At 41.9% G+C, this 21,281-nt stretch overlaps 3 protein-coding genes and 1 pseudogene across 6 annotated transcripts; 1 reads left to right on the plus strand and 3 right to left on the minus strand.

The window, feature by feature from the left end:
• Window positions 1-1,420: 1,420 nt before the first annotated feature.
• On the minus strand, window positions 1,421-3,074 carry LOC106567216 (growth arrest and DNA damage-inducible protein GADD45 gamma). The gene is made up of 3 exons (XM_014136244.2): window positions 2,834-3,074; window positions 2,497-2,704; window positions 1,421-2,381 (listed from the first exon to the last, which is right to left on the minus strand). The coding sequence occupies exons 1-3, from the start codon at window positions 2,932-2,934 to the stop codon at window positions 2,268-2,270; spliced, it is 423 nt and encodes a 140-aa protein (XP_013991719.1). The 5' UTR covers window positions 2,935-3,074; the 3' UTR covers window positions 1,421-2,267.
• Window positions 3,075-6,424: 3,350 nt separating this feature from the next.
• On the plus strand, window positions 6,425-7,999 carry gadd45gb.1 (growth arrest and DNA-damage-inducible, gamma b, tandem duplicate 1). Its single transcript, XM_014134805.2, has 3 exons — window positions 6,425-6,675; window positions 6,788-6,995; window positions 7,111-7,999. Exons 1-3 carry the CDS (start codon window positions 6,533-6,535, stop codon window positions 7,222-7,224), a joined length of 465 nt encoding a protein of 154 aa, XP_013990280.1. The 5' UTR covers window positions 6,425-6,532; the 3' UTR covers window positions 7,225-7,999.
• Window positions 8,000-9,508: 1,509 nt separating this feature from the next.
• LOC106566178 (serine/threonine-protein kinase NIM1-like) lies at window positions 9,509-11,148 on the minus strand (annotated as a pseudogene).
• Window positions 11,149-17,569: 6,421 nt separating this feature from the next.
• ccdc152 (coiled-coil domain containing 152) lies at window positions 17,570-21,279 on the minus strand. 4 transcript variants are annotated; one of them, XM_014134783.2, is made up of 8 exons: window positions 21,065-21,279; window positions 20,638-20,743; window positions 20,112-20,180; window positions 19,913-19,977; window positions 19,635-19,770; window positions 19,194-19,290; window positions 18,773-18,868; window positions 17,570-18,610 (listed from the first exon to the last, which is right to left on the minus strand). In XM_014134783.2, the coding sequence occupies exons 1-8, from the start codon at window positions 21,125-21,127 to the stop codon at window positions 18,502-18,504; spliced, it is 741 nt and encodes a 246-aa protein (XP_013990258.1). In that variant the 5' UTR covers window positions 21,128-21,279; the 3' UTR covers window positions 17,570-18,501. The 4 variants fall into 4 exon arrangements, with proteins under 4 accessions (XP_013990258.1, XP_013990248.1, XP_013990254.1 ...); XM_014134773.2 differs by having other exon boundaries at window positions 19,163-19,290; window positions 21,065-21,250; XM_014134779.2 differs by lacking the exon at window positions 21,065-21,279 and adding an exon at window positions 20,855-21,054 and having other exon boundaries at window positions 19,163-19,290.
• Window positions 21,280-21,281: the final 2 nt, after the last annotated feature.

The raw sequence follows: 21,281 nt of genomic DNA on the forward strand, positions 1-21,281 counted from the left end.
GGTAGCTTGGTAAACATTATTTCAAGAGTAGCTTCCCCAAAATTGAAAGCTACCACATGCAGCAGTCTGTACTCACAGAACTGATTAGAGGCACAACACCTAAACACACCTTGACCATAGAAGTTAGAATCAGGTGCAAACTCTAGTTCACAGCACCAAAATAACTATAATCATAATCCTGCTGCAACATGCAATTGGAAGTAGGTGTGAATGCTATGCACCATCGTCATTATACACTGTCAGGAAATGTGATGATGAATTCAATGTAAATAGATGTGCCTAATTACCATATGAGACAATGATTAAGGTATTCAACCATATCTCAACTCTTAAGTGGCTAAGGACATCAAGTGACAATATATAATCAATGTATTAATGATCAGTCACTCTGGTCATCTGCCATTTGATTAGTGGATAGAAACTCCAATTGTTCTCCTGTACTGCTACACTGTATATGCTACTAAGCTGTGTGTGGTGGTGGGTCTTAAGGCACAGGCTCAAGCTCTTCAGTGTTGGGGAAGCTACTCTGAAAATCTAGTTTACTTCACACTGGAAGAAGTTACGCTACACTAAAGCTACCCTTAACAAACATATAGTTTACTTAACTAAAGTTAATTTGTAAAAGTAGTTAACTAAATCCAAACTACTTTGTGAACATTTTTATTTAAATCTGAAATGTCAGACTACAAAATGCAAGAACAGCTCACTCTGGAGTCAGATGGTAACAAAATCTGTAATTTAGCTTATTAAACACAAAAACTGTTTCAAGTGAGAATTAGGCAGGTCTGAGTCTGAAAAAGAAAGGAAATCTTGCCTACTTTACGGGTATTTTCTGTTATTTTTGCCCCAAAAAAGTATAGGGTAGTTCCGGTAGTTAGCTACACCGCTACATTGGCACAGAGTAATGAACTACTGAAAACACTACCAAGATTTAAATTTAGTTCAACTACCACCAAGCTACAGCCAAAGGTAGTTCAACGCCTAGTTGAACAACATGTAGTTCACTACTTCCCATCACTGAAGCTCTGTATGTTGGTGGAGGAGAGGTCTGAAAGTTAGGGCTAACATATAGGGATCACTTCAACTGAACCTGGGATGCTGTAAACACATACTACCACTGCCAGATATGCCTCTCACAGGTAGATGCTTCAAGAGGTTAGAATAGACATGGGCCTGCAGGGGCAGTAGTTTGTAAACAACGACACTGCATACACATGGCTATGACAGGCCATGATGATAGGTGGCAATTAGGATAGACCACAGTACATCAGGCCTATGGGATGTACACATGTTGGGTACTGGTAAGAGCACCAAACAGAGTGTAAGAGCTAATGTTTATTTACAAATGCTGGACGGGAGACTGATTTGTTACCACACTTAAATGTGTGTCTAGTATGTATAGAACATTCAAGACCCAAGATTTACAGTCAACTTTTTATTCATCATTTTGTCATACAAGAAATGTCTAAAGCGAAACCTTTAGAAAATAACAAATGTATTCATTCATGTATCTTCTTTCTTATTTTTTGACATAATCAAGAATTCAACAGTAAAACATTTTAGAGAACAACAAATGTAATATATCTTTCTTTTTAGTTGTTGACATAATCAGGAGCTCAATATTGTAACATTTTAGATAATAATAACTGAAAAAATATTTCATAAAAATTGTTATAAATCTCATGTTAAAGGTCTAAAGTTAAACCTTTAGAGTATTATAAGTTAAAAAAAAAAATGTTTTCTTTCTGTTTTTTGTTTTTGTCATATTTAAATCATCTAAAGTGAAACCTTTAGAGAATTAAGACAATTCTGGAAAGTGGGAAGTATATCGCTGAATGCAACGGTGTTATCCTGCTCAGCAAGAAGACATTTTAAAAAGACCCTTTTTAAGAACGTTTCTTCTTGGCACCGCTTCTTCTCCTACTGCGCGTGCTTCAACGTGCGACGTTTGCTCTGTGGACCACAAGATGCAGATCTCGCTTCTCCTTTCTCTCCAAACCTCATCCGCACAAAGAATGAGGGCCATTTTTGTTGCTCTCGTGGCATACCTGACCTCATTCACATAAAGAATGGAAGTCATCTTGGTATGGACGGGACAAGAGACAACGAATCGCGGGGGCCACTCGGGCCGGCCACGCGCTGCCTGGATCGGAATCCTCCTCAGGAGTATCCAGGGATGAGAAACAGTGTCATCCTGTAAAAGGATGAGTATTTCCTTATAGGTTGAAGGTTTACAGCATCTCAAGAGAGAAGAATCAAGTCCCAGATCAGCGCTCAAGAAGGGTGATCTCTGGAACCCAGTCGTTCAGACTGCGGCTCTCCTCACAGAACAGGTGCAGCTTCTCCAGAGCAGCATCCTCGCAAGAACCATCAACTGGGTTCTGTTGACAAACAAAAAGGGAAAGGAACATTAGTCACATGGACACAATGAGCAGTTCATAACATTCTATATTATTCAATGTTTGAATTAAATCATTGAGTTGTAATATAACGAACCGTGATAAGACAGCAGTGGGCATCTTCAAGCTGGACAGTCTTGTCCCCAACAATCTCAGCCAGGCGCTGCATGTCGTTCACTCTGACGATGCTGATGTCGTTGTCAAAACAGAAAGACTGGATGAGGGTGAAGTGGATCTGGAGAGCAATGTCACACTCCCACTCCTCATCGGTGGCCAGGACACAAAAAGACACGCTGTCTGGATCACTGTTGAGATAGAAAAAAAAGTACTTTCATTAATAAATATTATCATAAAATAACACAATTGTGTCAGTAAATGAGTAAATGTCAAGAAAATTATAAATAAAGCACACATTTAGTAGATAAAATACTTACTCATTCATTATTTTGGCACTCTCATAGACACCAACAGTGAGGCAATCCTCACACTGGGCAGACTTGAGAGCTTCCTTCAGAGATTTGCCAATAGCTTCCATCTTGAAGAAAGAGTTTAAGTTTGTAGAGCTCAGTTGAGAAGATGTTGATGAGGATCAAACAGAAGTACAGTATGTTTGTGCTGTTTGTGAGAAACAGCTAGTATTTATAGGCAAGACCCCGGCACACACGCGTTCTGTGATTGGCTGCTGGGCGACAATGCACGAGTGATCCCCCTAGCAGGCGCGTGTCTATAGACAAAACGATTGAAGAAAGGACAGGGCAGTTTCGATTGAATGGATCAAATACGAAACTCCCTGACCTTTATCCGATGTACTGGATTAATTAATTCAGACTCGTGCAGGGTCGGTTTGAATGATGAGATTATTAACCTACTGTAAAATCCACAACCATATCCAAGTGTAACACTAATGCCTTCCAAACTACATAAAGATATCGCATCAGCGTTACTTTCTACATTTGTTCAGTTTTTCTGATGCTCCCTTCATGATTCAAATAGAATATGTATATATATCAACTTTATCAGCTCAGAAAGATTTCTGGACGACGCAAAATATTATTGTGTTACTTACTTTAATATCCAGATAACTGAATAGGCATTTATTGGAGAACAGAATTGGCCCAACGTTTCTATTTGCATCCGATTATGGCATGCGCCGTTGCTTTGCAGTGCTCACTTCAGGCGCGTGGCATCTGCAGATGCCTGTATCTCTCTCCATAGCAACAAGATCCCATCTGTCTGTGGGGGAAGGTGAGGGGTCAACAAAGAAAACTACTGCTGCATGATACAAGCAGAAATAATTCTGCACCCGCAATGCATAATGGACAATGACTTGCTGCTGCTATTATGCATAGCCAACATGAAAAGTCTGTCTCTGAATAAGAAATTGTTAGAGCGCGTTACTAAATGGATAATCAGACTGATAAATAGCCACCGCTATCCGGCCTCCACGCAGTACCCTGTCCTAAACTTAGTCACTGTCACTAGCCGGCTACCACCTGGTTACTCAACCCTGCACCTTAGAGCCTGCTGTCCTGCATACATATACACTTTAATAATGGACCACTGGTCACTTTAATAATGTTTACATACTGTTTTACCCATTTCTGATGTATATAGGCCTACTGTATTCTAGTCAAGGACATCCTATTCAACTATTGCTGTACATATACAGTTCTGTCCTGCATATTCTTCAGATAGGCTATACAGACATATTCTATCCACATACTGTCCACAATGTCTACACATCAGATCACATATAGGCTATATATATTTATACTCGGGACTCCACATTGCGTGTCCTAAAATGTATATATTTCTTAATTCCATTCTTTTTTAGATTAGTGTGTATTGTTAGATATTACTGCACTGTTGGAGCTAGGAACACAAGCATTTCGCTACACAGCAATAACATCTGATAAATATGTGTATGGACCAATACAATTTGATTTGATTATGATTTGATTTTAAAAAGCACAGAGGCAAACACAATAGCTTGGAGATTGTAATATAGTCTCACAGCTTCCCCTATATAATGTTATTGCATTGTATACACAAAGCATCCTACATGGTGACCACAGTGTTTCAACGTGCAAGTTACAAACCCAACTTAATCTTGCATGCCCCATTTGATTATTTATTATAGGCTACTAAGAACCAACTTGATTGCTACCAGCAGTCAGCCACTACTAAATTAATTGAACGTTGTTTGCTATTTGCTAATGGAAAGTATGATTTGTCTGGTTGTGTGTTTTGGCTAATTTGCGTCTGCACAAATAAGTGTTGAGTCATGGCTCAACGTGCAGCATGTCATTCGCCCGAGCAAGCCATGACTTGAGCTAGGAACACCTGTCAAGCGCTACTGGGGAGGGGGACCCCGTCCGACAGATGTGCTACTTCAAGAACAATGCGTTGCATATCGACTTCCACGCGCCTGCCCCGTTGCCATGCTGAATTGATCCTTCCAAGAAAAGAGCCTAGTCTTTGAGATGCTATCAGATGAATCAAACTCTGATTCAAGGAACCCAATCTGTTATGTTTGTAAACTTTTGCGCATTGACCTATACAAGCTATGGGTTGTTGTCGTGCATCAGCCATTTAAACTTCTCAACTAATTATTGCCTGATAATAAAGCAATGATTGCCACAATCAATTAGTTTGTTTTGTAGCAAAATAACCTTGTTTAATCAAAACAGCATATTTTTGTTTTTATTTCAAACATTTCGGAAGGATTCAACCCTGAGCTGCAATTTAGGCTCGTGGCCTCTTTTTTGACCATAAGCTCGCTTTATTCACATTTAAATTAGATCAAAACTCAGACAACAGACTTTTTCGTCCAGTGAACGTAAAGACTCGCGGACAACAGGAGCAGCGCGCCTCGGGGTCGGGGTCAGCCAGGGTGACGGGAGTGTTCTCATAGCGGTCCTCCATCTGCTGCGCTGCTATCCATCAAACAATGGAGCGGAGTCAATCACCGACCCTCTAGAATTATAGAATTACTCAAGCCAATTCTAGATTATTTTACGCACCTTAAATGTCACCAAAGTGGATAAAAGTGGGCCAAACTGTGCCCATATCCAAATGCAGTGGCTTGAAATATGCCTGTAAGGTATATGTGTTTCTTTAAACTTAGGCTACCTGTTGACAGTTATATTATAATAAAGGATAATTAATAAGGTGTGCGATATCTGGATTTGGGCATAGGCTTGCTCAACTTTTAGAATTACTTTTATGGAAAAGCATGGATCTTCATTGGTCCATGTGTCAAAAGTAAATAAATAAAACCATGCAGAGAGTTCGGACCGCTGATGTTGATCACGTGGTCAGTATAGGCCAGCAGTGCATATTGTGAGGCATACACAGTGTCCTGGCACGCGCGGTAATTTGCATTTGTATGGAGAGCGTGATAATAGGAGTTTCTGCGGACACAATAGTGGCCGTTTTTGATCAGGTTCTACAGATTGCCACCTGCCTTCTCCAAAGGGGGGATGGTGCGTTTTATGCACACTTTATTTTCAACCATGTTATGCTATTGTTGGTGTTCGGACACCTTCACCTAAAACTGAAATTTAGCCTACATAATCTTAGAGACAATTCGGGCACTTTTAAGCACTTTACGCAGTTTGATTATTCAATTGCCCTTCTATGAATGTTTATTTTCAGTAGGGAATAGTCTGATTTGATAAATTATCAATTGCATCCCCCTAAAGCATCTCTCGAGGCCATTGGCATCAGTGCGGCATTTGAAACAATAGAAACTCAAGTAAACTTGCAATGCAAAATATGACAGCCCAAATCTCTATTTTTTCTAGTTAAACATGCAGAAAAGTCGAAATATTTTAAATGCATATGAACGTAACGCAACATTATTTATTTTCGGTTGGAGAGCATGCCTTGCACAGAAAAAGACGTGCCGTAATGACTCCTATCAATCTGCCATGAGCTAGAGTGGGACAATGACATTAGCATACCAATGCACTATTCAGATCAACCAATCAGAGCGCTGTGTATTTACAGGGGCCACGAGCCCAAGGGTATTAAAACGCAGCACAGTCCCGACTCACCAATCTTTTCGGATTTATCCTCCGACTACACTACCTCTCACTTACGAAGTTCCTTTTGAAATATTCTGCATCATTATGACTCTTGAGGAAGTTCTGATCCAGAAGTTCGCTGAGCGTGCCCAGTGCACCGGCAAAGCACTAGAGGAAGTTTTGCTCTCTGCTAAAGAAAATGACTGCCTGACAGTTGGTGTCTACGAGTCTGCTAAAGTTATGAATGTGTAAGTATGAGTTTCTTGAAATGCTAATGTAAACTTATAATTTCTATCTGTGTTTTAATAATTTTGAAGTAATTTTGCATATACTTATGGTGCTTCTATTTTTTCTTTGCAGTGTTCCAGACAGCGTGTCTTTCTGCGTTCTGGCCACCGATGAGGAGTGGGAGTGTGACATTGCTCTCCAGATCCACTTCACCCTCATCCAGTCTTTCTGTTTTGACAACGACATCAGCATCGTCAGAGTGAACGACATGCAGCGCCTGGCCGAGATTGTTGGGGACAAGACTGTCCAGCTTGAAGATGCCCACTGCTGTCTTATCACGGTATGTTATATTACAACTCAATGATTTAATTCAAACATTGAATAATATAGAATGTTATGAACTGCTCATTGTGTCCATGTGACTAATGTTCCTTTCCCTTTTTGTTTGTCAACAGAACCCAGTTGATGGTTCTTGGGAGGATGCTGCTCTGGAGAAGCTGCACCTGTTCTGTGAGGAGAGCCGCAGTCTGAACGACTGGGTTCCAGAGATCACCCTTCTTGAGCGCTGATCTGGGACTTGATTCTTCTCTCTTGAGATGCTGTAAACCTTCAACCTATAAGGAAATACTCATCCTTTTACAGGATGACACTGTTTCTCATCCCTGGATACTCCTGAGGAGGATTCCGATCCAGGCAGCGCGTGGCCGGCCCGAGTGGCCCCCGCGATTCGTTGTCTCTTGTCCCGTCCATACCAAGATGACTTCCATTCTTTATGTGAATGAGGTCAGGTATGCCACGAGAGCAACAAAAATGGCCCTCATTCTTTGTGCGGATGAGGTTTGGAGAGAAAGGAGAAGCGAGATCTGCATTTTGTGGTCCAAAGAGCAAACGTCGCACGTTGAAGCACGCGCAGTAGGAGAAGAAGCGGTGCCAAGAAGAAACGTTCTTAAAAAGGGACTTAAAAAAAAATGTCTTCTTGCTGAGCAGCAATAACAACCGTTGCATTCAGCGAAATGTTTCCCACTTTCCAGAATTGTCTTAATTCTCTAAAGGTTTCACTTTAGAAATGTAATCATGACAAAAAATAATAGCCTTTTAAAAAGATAAGAATAAGTATTAACTTCTAGGCATAATGCTCTAAAGGTTTCACTTTAGAATGTGTTTATTATCTTTGTCAAAAAAAAGAAAACAAGAAATTAACTTATAATGTTCTCATTGTTTATACTTTAAGAACATTTCATTATGTTTAAAATTAAAAATAAGACATTGATTTATAATTCTTTCAATGTTAACTTATGAAATGTTATGAAAAAAAACAATAACCTAATAAAACTGCATATTATATTTTTTGTCATGTGTTTTCAATTTCTTTATTAAATTTGGAGGATAGGCCTACGTATGAGGGCAGAATGTGGGGAGGTTATTGGGTTGACAAAGGTTTCGGGCAAATTTGCATAGCAAGCGCTAAAGTCTATCATCTGCTCACTGTTATCCCTTCAGTAAAATTGTGTATTCCATCCGTCTCCTCTCGACTGATCTGCATGTGTATAGCGGGCGCACAATAGCTGCGCGCGCTCTGCTGTCACATCCAGCGGTCCACACAGAGGGTCTATTGTATAACGTCACTGGACCGGCAGATGTCTCCATAGCCACGCCGCGCCATCTGCCGCTCTCTGCAGTTGGGGGTCGGACGGAGGAGGAGTCGAGGGTAGTTTGAGTGCAAAGGGGGCCGGGTTAGACTGGTTTGGGGGCTTGGATAGGGGTCTGGTTATCATCTGCTGCTCTGCCAGATGGTGTGGGCTTTTGTTTACATGGGTTCGAGCAGGACATTGGCTTTTGGAAGCACTTCATACAAAGAGGCTGAATAGTAGCCCTAAATTTGATTGCATAGGCATTATCCTATATTTGAAACCCACCTGTTTCAGATTAACAAAACAAGCCTGCATGAATGTCAATTGGGTCTTTATAGCACTATATTTCGAAAATATTTAGGTATTCAAGGATTAATAAATTCACCATGGTAGAAGTTCAATTTGGTGGTCGAATATAATAGAGAGACAAGCACCTGTGCAAATTCAATCTTCTCTCAGATTAAACAAAAAAATCACAATGAAAAAAAGAATAATCTGGATTTCAGAGACTATCTATGATCTCAGCAAACAACCAAGGAGTGTCTTTAACCAATACTCTTTCAGCACATTCTTCATATTTCATGCAGTCTATTATGCTATGAATAAAAGTATACATATCACATGAGGTTGCTTTTTAAATTCACTTTGATGGGGCTCATTTCATCAGGAACTTTTATACCCATATTTCATATCTTACCCACACCATCTTGCAACACCAGGATAGTGGGTTCGATTCCCGGGACAACCCATAGGCTTACGTGAAAAATATATGCACGCATGACTGTAAGTCGCTTTGGATAAAAGTGTGTGCTAAATGGCATATATTATTGTATTATAACAATCTTACTTCAAATCAAAACTTATTCGTCATGTGCACAGGACACAGTAGATGTAAACAAAACAGTGCAATTCTTTACTTGCAAACTCTTCAGCAACAGTGCAACAGCAATATAATAAATATAACACAGCAGTGTACAGTAGATAATAGTAGATCATAGAAAAAGAGAATAAGCAATGCTGAGTTGATAAAAAACAATATATAACAAAAGAACACAAATACCTGTTAGAGACATCAGTCCTTCAGGCCAATGTTTCAGTACCTGTGTTTTACCACAAATGTCCATATTCAAGTTCAATAGAACATTTGTGGCTGTATGATGCTGAGTGAATGTTCAATGGATTAAAGCAGGCTTATATAAGGACCCATGTCCAGGCTGGTCACTTACTGAAGGACACATAACTTGGAGGAGTGCATCAGACCTCTGTAGGCTAGGAGGCCCTCTTTCTTAGGGTCCTGGACCAACCCTCTGATCACAGGCACAGTCTCGGCGCCACGCCTCTTCTGGGCGCGGTGTAATAGGATGCGGTAAAGTCCGGTGATGGGGCTGCGGCTGCCCTTGCCCTGGTTGTTGCGTATATGTTCCATGTTGACACCCAGCTCCTCCAGGGAGGCCCTGATCTTCTCCTCATCATCATCCAGCTCCCCAGGCTCTGCATCTGCCAGGCGCAGAGGGTTGAGGAGGACCGGTGGCACCACTGTCCACGGGTACTCCACAGGGAGCAGCCAGTCACAGCCCTGGTCCACCGCATAGCGATCCGCTGGCACAGGCTTCAGGATGCCCCAAATCAGCCGCGGGCCTGGTACCCAGGGCGGGAGGGTTTAGACCCCATCTATAACAGCGAGCCTCAGCTTGCCCATGGTGTCAGCCTGGAAGGGCATGGTGCCCACGGTCACCATGAAGAAGAGCAGGACGGCCATGGCCCACACGTCCACTGGTGGCCCTGCGTAGCACTCGTCCCTGAAGAGTTCAGGAGTGGCGTAAGGAGGAGAACCACAGAAGGTGTCCAGGGTGTCGCTGTGGTTGATGACCTTGGTGCTGAAGCCAAAGTCAGCCACCTTCACACAGCCATTACAGGTGTACAGAACATTTTCTGCCTTCAGGTCCCGGGGATAATGTTTTTGTCATGCTGCAAACACAAACAATTGACATACTATATGAAATAATTTGACTATTCACATTGACTGAAAAAATATATTTTATATTAATTCTGTTCTGGACTTTATTAAGACCTGTGATCATATTGCTGATCCTATATGTGAATTAAATTGAATACTACTGACCATGTGTTTGATGGTGGACAGGATTTGTGCGAAGGTGATCTTGGCCTCTGCTTCTGACAGCCTACCATCGGAGCAAATTGTGTGTATGGAGGTCCCCTCCCCCAGCGTACTCCATCACCAGGTAGAGGCAGCTGTGTGACTCCACCACCTCGTAAAGACGCACAACATTGGCATGCTGCACGGCCTCCATACAGGAAATCTCCCCGGAGAGTAGCCTCTGGACCTGAACATCCAGCCGCGTCTTATCCAGCACCTTGATGGCCACCTTGTCTGGGGGTGAGAAGGAGGGAGTCAGATGTTGGATAACTTGAGACAGGTGTTATCCTCAGTTCAGTTTCAACATGCTTTACTGTGGTGGTTTCACAGTCACACTAATGAATTGCTTTGCTGTTATCATCATTACATGGATGATACATTCCAGTTGCAATGATAAGTTGTTGATGAAGTTCTGTATGGTCAGCAGTGTGACCTTTACCTTTGGTGAGGACGTGGAAGGCCATTTTGACGCGGGAAAAGGTTCCAGATCCGATCTCACCACGGACCTTGTAGAAGCCAATTCTACGGCCCAGGATCAGCTCCTTGATGGTCCGCTCATCCTGACACATTTCGGTGAGCCTTTCCAGGGGGGTGAGGTGTTGGGGAGGGTCGGCCCCCTCCTGCCCACCTTCTGAGCTGACTGACAGGCTATAGAGGCTGGGGCAAGGCCTCCTGGAGGACATCTGGTACTGGCCCCCTGGCATCCTTACTGCTACTCAGGGCTCAGGGCGTGGCAGGTAATAGACTGTGGAAAGGAAATATAATACTGTATCAAGTCACCTTGAGAACCCAATAGTCAATAGTATGATGACATAACTGAATTATACTATTATAATAGTTGCAATGCATCAACATTTGATGTATTACAAAGAAAGTTTAAGTTTAAGCATTTCACTGTAAGGTCTACAGTCGTGGCCAAAAGTTTTGAGAATGACACAAATATTCATTTTCACAAAGTCTGCTGCCTCAGTTTGCATGATGGCAATTTGGATATACTCCAGAATGTTATGAAGAGTGATCAGATGAATTGCAATTAATTGCAAAGTCCCTCTTTGCCATGCAAATGAACTGAATCTCCAAAAAACATTTCCACTGCATTTCAGCCCTGCCACAAAAGGACCAGGAGACATCATGTCAGTGATTCTCTTGTTAACACAGGTGTTAGTGTTGACGAGGACAAGGCTGGAGATCACTCTGTCATGCTGATTGAGTTCGAATGACAGACTGGAAGCTTCAAAAGGAGGGTGGTGCTTGGAATCAATGTTCTTCCTCTGTCAATCATGGTTACCTGCAAGGAAAAACATGCCGTCATCATTGCATTGCACAAAAAGGGCTTCACAGGCAAGGATATTGCTGCCAGTAAGATTGCACCTAAATCAACCATTTATCGGATCATCAAGAACTTCAAGGAGAGCGGTTCAATTGTTGTGAAGAATGCTTCAGGGCGCCAAAGAAAGTTCAGCAAGCGCCAGAACCATCTCCTAAAGTTGATTCAGCTGCAGGATAGGGGCACCACCAGTACAGAGCTTGCTCAGGAATGGCAGCAGGCAGGTGTGAGTGCATCTGCATGCACAGTGAGGCAAAGACTTTTGGAGGATGGCCTGGTGTCAAGAAGGGCAGCAAAGAAGCCACTTCTCTCCAGGAAAAACATCAGGGACAGACTGATATTCTGCGAAGGGTACAGGGATTGGACTGATTAGGACTGGGGTAAAGTCATTTTCTCTGATGAATCCCCTTTCCGATTGTTTGGGGCAATCGGTCCTGTGTCATGCCAACAGTAAAGCATCCTGAGACCATTCATGTGTGGGGTTGCTTCTCAGCCAAGGGAGTGGGCTCACTCACAATTATGCCTAAGAACACAGCCATGAATAAAGAATGGTACCAACACATCCTCCGAGAGCAACCATCCAGGAACAGTTTGGTGACGAACAATGTCTTTTCCAGCATGATGGAGCACATTGCCATAAGGAAAAAGTGATAACTAAGTGGCTCGGGGAACAAAACATCAATATTTTGGGTCCATGGCCAGGAAACTCCACAGACCTTAATCCCTTTGAGAGCTTGTGGTCAATCCTCAAGAGGCGGGTGGACAAACACAAACCCACAAATTCTGACAAACTCCAAGCATTGATTATGCAAGAATGGGGTGCCATCAGTCAGGATGTGGCCCAGAAGTTAATTGACAACATGCCAGGGCGGATTGCAGAGGTCTTGAAAAAGAAGGGTCAACACTGAAAAGAATGACTCTTGCATCAACTTCATGTAGTTGTCAATAAAAGCCTTTGACACTTATGAAATGCTTGTAATTATACTTCAGTATTCCATAGTAACATCTGACAAAAATATCTAAAGACACTGAAGCAGCAAACTTTGTGGAAATTAATATTTGTGACATTCTCTAAACCTTTGGCCACGACTGTACACCTGTTGTATTCGGCGCACGTGACAAATAAACTTTGATTTGAAGTCAGTGTTTTACAATGAGTTATATGATAATACCAGCTTGAAAAGAGAGAACACCTTTTTGCATATCTCACCTTCCAAGTTTGAAAGCTGTCGCTCGGATTTAATCCCATTTTCAAGTCTCTCAGCATTTATGGATCCCTACACAGCCGCTTCAGAAGTCATGGTAAAATCGATCAAATCCTTTCTATGGAACCAGCGGGAGATGGAAAAAAAGATCCCCAATCCTCCTCAATGTCTGGTCAACCCTGAAATGCAAATATCTAACTCCATTTAGCTTGTAGCCTTAGATTTCCACTAACTGCCTCAGGATATGTCTATTGCCATTCTCTGTGGTCTCCACAGCTCTGAGCTGTGCCCATGGTTATGGTCATGTGAAGCATCATCCTATTCAAATTGCAGAGTAAAAGTTAAATGAACTCATAGCAGTGTTCTCACCCCTGTCTCTGACACTGTCTACTCACCCCTCCCCTTGCAGAATAGGAATCAAGTTGGTGTCATGCAGTCTAATCCCCAAACTTTATTTAGATGTATCTCAATCCCCTAAAGATGCTAATGTGAAGGGCTACAAAGCATGCAGCATAAGGGTAGAAGGGATCATAACGCATACAGTACCAGTCAAAAGTTTGGACACACCTACTCATTCAAGGGTTTTTCTTTATTTTTAATATTTTCTACATTATAGAAAAATAGTGAAGACATCAAAACTATGAAATAACACATATGGAATCATGTAGTAGATTTTACTGCTAACCTACAAAGCATTACATGGGCTTGCTCCTACCTATCTTTCCGATTTGGTCCTGCCGTACATACCTACACGTACGCTACGGTCACAAGACGCAGGCCTCCTAATTGTCCCTAGAATTTCTAAGCAAACGGCTGGAGGTAGGGCTTTCTCCTATAGAGCTCCATTTTTATGGAATGGTCTGCCTACCAATGTGAGAGACGCAGACTCAGTCTCAACCTTTAAGTCTTTACTGAAGACTTATCTCTTCAGTAGGTCCTATGATTAAGTATAGTCTGGCCCAGGAGTGTGAAGGTGAACGGAAAGGCTGGAGCAACGAACCGCCCTTGCTGTCTCTGCCTTGCCGGTTCCCCTCTTTCCACTGGGATTCTCTGCCTCTAACCCTTTTACAGGGGCTGAGTCACTGGCTTACTGGTGTTCTTCCATGCCGTCCATTGGAGGGGTGCGTCACTTGAGTGGGTTGAGTCACTGACGTGGTCTTCCTGTCTGGGTTGGCGCCCCCCTTGGGTTGTGCCGTGGCGGAGATCGTTGTGGGCTATACTCGGCCTTGTCTTAGGACGGTAAGTTGGTGGTTGGAGACATCCCTCTAGTGGTGTGGGGGCTGTGCTTTGGCAAAGTGGGTGGGGTTATATCCTGCCTGTTTGGCCCTGTCCGGGGTATCATCGGATGGGGCCACAGTGTCTTCTGATCCCTCCTGTCTCAGCCTCCAGTATTTATGCTGCAGTAGTTTATGTGTCGGGGGCTAGGGTCAGTCTGTTACATCTGGAGTATTTCTCTTGTCTTATCCGGTGTCCTGTGTGAATTTAAATATGCTCTCTCTAATTCTCTCTTTCTCTCTTTCTGTCTTTCTCTCGGAGGACCTGAGCCCTAGGACCATGCCTCAGGACTACCTGGTATGATGACTCCTTGCTGTCCCCAGTCCACCTGGCCGTGCTGCTGCTCCAGTTTCAACTGTTCTGCCTGCGGCTATGGAACCCTGACCTGTTCACCGGACGTGCTTGTTGCACCCTCGACAACTACTATGATTATTATTATTTGACCATGCTGGTCATTTATGAACATTTTAACATCTTGACCATGTTCTGTTATAATATCCACCCTGCACAGCCAGAAGAGGACTGGCCACCCCTCATAGCCTGGTTCCTCTCTAGGTTTCTTCCTAGGTTTTTGACCTTTCTAGGGAGTTTTTCCTAGGGAGTTTTTCATGCATTGCTTGCTGTTTGGGGTTTTAGGGGTTTTAGGGGTTTTAGGTTGGGTTTCTGTACAGCACTTTGAGATATCAGCTGATGTACGAAGGGCTATATAAATACATTTGATTTGATTTAGTAACCAAAAACGTGTTAAACAAATCAAAATATATTTGAGATTCTTCAAAGTTGCCACCCTTTGCCTTGATGACAGCTTTGCACAGTCTTGGCATTCTCTCATCCAGCTTCATGAGGTAGTCACCTGGAATGCATTTCAATGAACAGGGGTGCCTTGTTAAAAGTGAATTTGTGGAATTTCTTTTCTTTTTAATGCGTTTGAGCCAATCAGTTGTGTTGTGACAAGGTAGGGGTGGTATACAGAAGATAGCCCTATTTGGTAAAAGACCAAGTCCATATTATGGCAAGAACAGCTCAAATAAGCAAAGAGAAACAACAGTCCATCATTACTTTAAGACAAGAAGGTCAGTCAATACGGAACATTTCAAGAACTTTTAAAGTTTCTTCAAGTGCAGTCGCAAAAACCATTAGGCGCTATGATGAAACTGGCTCTCATGAGGAACGCCACAGGAAAAGAAGAGCCAGAGTTACCTCTGCTGCAGAGGATAAGTTAATTAGAGTTAACTGCACCTCAGATTGCAGCCCAAATAAATGCTTCACAGAGTTCAAGTAACAGACACATCTCAACATCAACTGTTCATAGAAGACTGCGTTAATCATGCCTTCATGGTTGAAATGCAGCAAAGAAACCACCACTAACGGACACCAACAAGAAGAGACTTGCTTGGGACAAGAAACACGAGCAAAGGACATTAGACCAGTGGAAATCTTTCCTTTAGTCTGATGAGTCCAAATGTTGGTTCCAACCGCAGTGTCTTTGTGAGACAAAGAGTGGGGAACGGATGATCTCCGCATGTGTGGTTCCCACCGTGAAGCATGGAGGAGGAGGTGTGATGGTGCTTTGCTGGTGACATTGTCTGTGATTTATTTAGAATTCAAGGCACACTTAACTAGCGTGGCTACCACAGCATTCTGCAGCAATACGCCATCCCATCTGGTTTGCGCTTAGTGGGACTATCATTTGTTCTTCAACAGGACAATGACCCAAAACACACCACTAGGCTGTGCAAGGGCTATTTGACCAATGAAGAGAGTAATGGTGCTGCATCAGATGACCTGGCCTCCATAATCACCGACCTCAACCCAATTGAGATGATTTGGGATGAGTTGGACCGCAGAGTGAAGGAAAAGCAGCCAACAAGTGCTCAGCATATGTGGGAACTCCTTCAAGACTGTAGTAAAAGCATTCCTCATGAAGCTGGTTGAGCGAATGACAAGACTGTGCAAAGCTGTCATCAAGGCAAAGGGCGGCTACTTTGAAGAATCTAAAATATTTTTATTTGCTTAACACTTTTTTGGGCACTACACAATGTTATTTCATAGGTTTGATGTCTTCACAATTATTATACAATGTAGAAAATTGTAAAAATAAAGAAAAACCCTTGAATGATTAGGTGTGTCCAAACTTTTGACTGGTACTGTATGTGCATTGCGCTAGGGTTTTAGAAAGGTGAAGGAATGTGCATTTTTGGACCCTTTGGCCTTGACTGTAGGTTAGAGAACACCAGTTCTATGTAACCAAAGGGCTTCCATCCGTGTCAGACAAGGTTTACCTCTTGTTTGTAGCGAGAGACGTGAGGATCAGGGTGTCACGTCCTGACCAGCAGAGGGAGTAGTGGTTTAGTATTTTGGTTAGGACCTTACAGAGGGATGTTTGTTTTGTATGGTGGTGGTTTTTGTGTGTTGTGAGGGGTGTTTGATTTATGTGTTCCTGGGTTTTGGATGTATGTTCTAGGTTGTATTGCTGCATTTTTGTCTAGTTAGGTTTGTTTTTCTATGTATAGTTAATTGGGGTTGGACTCCCAATTGAAGGCAGGTGTGTTGAGTTGCCTCTGATTGGGAGTCCTATATAATGGGGTGTGTTTGTCTTTGTGGGTAGTTGTTTTTGCACTGCGTTTTGTTAGCCTGCAAAACTGTTCCTGTCGTGTTTCTGTATTTTCTTGTTTTTTCGTGTTCACGTATTTAATAAATAGTATGTTGAGCACGCAACCCGCTACGCCTTGGTCCATTCCTGACGACAACTGTGATACAGGGGGATGTTCCCAGAGGGAGATTAGCTTAGACTGCTCCCTTCAGACACAGCACACCACACCACATATAGAGATTACAGTAAATCTAACAAGTTGCCCAGCTGCAGCCCCTGGGTTTCAGGTGTACTGCCCCTGTGCATAGCCATGGGAAGTATGGGTGCTGCAGCACCCTCTGAAAAATCGAAATATTTTTTTCACGAAAGGTAGTGAGTTCACTGTACCATTAACAGTCCTGTATTAGTGGACAGATATATCCGTCTGCAACGCCAACTCACCTGCTTTTACACTATGGTTGAACTATTAGATGTTCAATGTTTCTTTTGAAAATAAAAATTTTAAAAGGAAGTTTCACCACATTAAAACAAGAGTTCAGTTCACGTAACAGTGTTTACCATAAATAGAGGGACAGATGTAAATGAATCACCAATCACATTAAATAAATAATAATCTTCAGAAATGACTTTGTCAAAGCAACATAATAACTAGGGCTTTACAATGATGGTGAAAATGTGCAGAAATGTTGGGATTAAGTGGATTTAAAATTTTCCTAGAAGTCACAGAGGGTGCAAGTCTTTATTCATATAAAAAAATGGGAATTCTCCATGTGGTCTATATTAAAGGTTACTTCAATTAATATAACAGGCATTTAAAATTCAATATTGGTGCACAATTTCTATTTAAACTATGAAAAAGCCCTCATTTCGTAGAATGACCCAACTACTGTTTGAGATCCAAATGAATGAGGTCAATAAAGACACATTAATTGATATTGCCTGGGCGGAACACGTCTTAATTGTTTAAATGGGTCAGTCTACCATTTTTTTTTAGTACATTTTAGTCATTTAGCAGACGCTCTTATCCAGAGCGACTTACAGTAGTGAATGCATACATTTCATTTCATTATTTATTTTCCTACTGGCCCCCTGTGGGAAGGTATCTTAAGTAAAGGAACAGTTTGTTTCCTCTCGCTCTCTGGGGATGACTGGTACATGGGGCGGCCAGACATTCATCTATGCTTATTGGATTAAGGTCTTGAATAGACACAGGCTGTTTACATGTGTAGAGGACCCATGTTAAAACACACATGCCGGTTCTCCATACATCACCAGAAGGAGCATAGGGTTGGAAATGTAGACTGCAGAATTCAGCAGTGAAAAAACTATTCTGCAGCAAAGAACTATTATTTGATTAAATTGTTGCTTGTTGTAATGCACAGATTTATGAGAATTGTTCATTCACTTAATCCTCATTCTATGTGAAATGAAATTCAAATTCCAAATTCACTTTCAAATATAGGTAGAAGACAAAGTGAGTAAAACAATTATCCCTCACAAAACTGTTGTCATGAAAATATCTTCATTACATTTTCACAAACCAACATGACTGCAGTCAAGCAAACACCAGGAACACTATACCAAAAATAATACAAAGGCACTACTGTAGATGAATTTCACTCCTGCATATTTTAAATATGCTAAATCTTCTTTCTCTTTAGACGGGAGTCACTGAATCCGCTGGCGTGCTGCTTCTCCAATTCCTTGATTCTCTGGCGCAGGGCCTCAACCTCTCTGTTCTTCTCCTCCTGAAGGAACTGGAACTTCTGGGAGCACACCAACAAACACACAGGTAGGCCATCAATACAGAAACACAGGATAAACACATGCAACATCAACAAACAAGAGTGCACAAGGGGGCACAGGTTGCTTAAAGCTCGCATCTCTGTGTGAAGTGTTGGCTTAGTATGTGGTCAGAGGCTCCTCACCCGTTTGAAGATGTTCTGAGGTAAAAGACCTGAACCCTGGGGCTGCTGCTGGATCCTCTGTGTGGTACTCTGCACCCTGGCAAGCTTAGCACCAAACTGTTAGGATTGATCTGTCCATCAAACTCACGTCATGTACATCTTTACCCTAAGCAGCAAATCAAAACCACATGTACCTTTGCACTATCCTGCCTGTAAAAAACAGAAGTAAATCACTGTGACTGCAAGCTGGTCTACCTACAGTATGTATCAGATGACTAAAATAGCAGTCATCTTTACACAGAGCAGCTTTGCCTATTACTATAAAACCAGTTACAAATATATATCTGCTGATCTGTCAATCAAAAACAGGTTACACACATAATTCTTTAGCACTGTTGCCAGTCTGTATACCTCCATTTGTAACTTTAATATTTCACTTTGCCTCTCTCTCTCCTGGTCCCTCAGTCTCCTTCTCATCTCTGCCATATCTGACTCCTTTCTCTCCAGGGCCTCTTTCAGTTCTGCATCTTTCGCCTCAACTGCATACAAAAACACAACATAAGACAAACAGGCGGCCCTAAATATGTAATATTTTGATATATGTGTGACATTTTGTGGTAGGTCATTCTGTTTCAGAGATGGAATGCCACAGTCCAGTGATCCTCAATACTACTACAGAGCTTAAATACTGCAAGTTTTTGTCCCAGCTCAGTAGTGAGACACATGCTTCAGCTTTAGGTGTGTTGAAGATCAGTTGATACATTGAATCAGGTGAGGTTGCACTAATCTGGGATACAAACCTGCAACACTGCAGCTCTATGAGCAGGAATGATGATCACTGCCAGAGTCACTCAAAGGAAGGGTTTGTGTAATGTGTTCTTACGTTTGCTCTGTGTTTCTCTGTGAGTGCCCTCCACCCCTCTCCTGCACTGCTCTCTCAGAGACTCCAACTCCTTCTGATGTCTCTCTCCCACAGCTCTCATCTCTGCCACCAGCCTCTGAATCTCAGCTTCCCGCTCCTGACCACAACCAACCACAAGGGGGAAGCAATGGCAACATATTCCGTTTCTCTGTTCTATTATGTCAATTTTGAATCCAAACTATTTTACTGTGCAAGAATGAAATGTTCAGATTCAGTTCATTCAATCATTCTGCCCTCACCTCTACTGTCCTATCACTCTGCCTTTTCAGATCTGACACAGTGCTTTTCAACTTTTCATTCTCCACTGTAAGATAAAAGGGTGTTTATTTCAATTGAATTATACGTTTATTACAACAGTTTACATCTTGGATTCAGACAATATAAATAGTGTACACTAAAGATGTGTTGACCAGAGTGCCTTGCAGAGGAGATTATTACCTCTGAGGTCACACTGCTGCAGTAGAGTCTGCTGGAGTCCATTCACTGTCCCCAACATCCCATCTCTCTCTGTGGGACAATGACGTCATCAGGTGGACTAATGTTACATTACAGGACCACTAGAGGGAGACACACTTTAAATATAGTTTTTAAATAAGAATTTTAGGCCTATTTACCATACCTTGAGAAGATCAATTCTTTACATTTTCATTTTTGATTGGAACTGGACATTTGTAAAAGTTCCTATTGGTCACTTTGTTGGCATTTCAAACCAGACCAACGTGCTACCCATCACTAAAGATAACATAATTCAGATGCGTGGCTAGTGTAAAATCAATTTAAATGTCATTTATTTATTTTGTAACATTTCAGTCATTTAGCAGAGCGATTATGGTTAAGTGTCTTGCTCAAGGGCACAGACAGATTTTATACCTAGTAGGTTACTGGCCCAACGCTCTTAACAAGCTAGGCTACCTGCTGGCTAGAGATCATAGACAAAAGAGTTTGAATGCATAAGAATCCTCACCCTCAATCAAGCACTTCTCTTTGGTCTGAGAAAATTTCAGAACTCTGTTGGTCTCATCCAACTTGATCTCCAATATGTTGTTTTTACCCTTGAGCTCTGTAATTTTCTTTAAAACAAATAAATATAAATGATAAAAGGTCTGAATAAATATGTCCCTGGCTTTTTAAACAGATTTAATGAATAATTGATGAAGGTAGTAAAGGGCCCTATAACTTACATTGAAATCCTCAGGCAGTGGGAGAACTGTTGTTACTGCCACTTTCATGACAGGATTAATTTAAGGCAAATTCAGCATTGCCTGCTCATAGTAGGCTATTTTAAGAGTTAGTTAGCTAGCTAGATAGATTCGTTACTGGCTAGCTAGCGGGCTAACGTTAACTTACCTACCTGAAGTACTAGCTGTCCTCCTACTTTATGTTAAAGTTACCTGTTCCAGATGAGTGAAATCATCAATAAACTTGTCCAGATTTACTACTGTACATTTCTTCATCTCTTGGTTCAGTGTTTTATTCTTCAATATGCTAAGATAGCTAGCTACCTAGCAGGTGTATACCATATACATTAAAACGGTTTATACATCTGTTTTAAACTACAGCGGGAACTCTTGTCTGCACGTGTCACGTGTACAGTATTGCACGCGCGTG

The sequence above is a fragment of the Salmo salar genome, chromosome ssa01 (genome assembly GCF_905237065.1).
Source record: "Salmo salar chromosome ssa01, Ssal_v3.1, whole genome shotgun sequence".
Classification (NCBI taxonomy): Eukaryota; Metazoa; Chordata; class Actinopteri; order Salmoniformes; family Salmonidae; genus Salmo; species Salmo salar.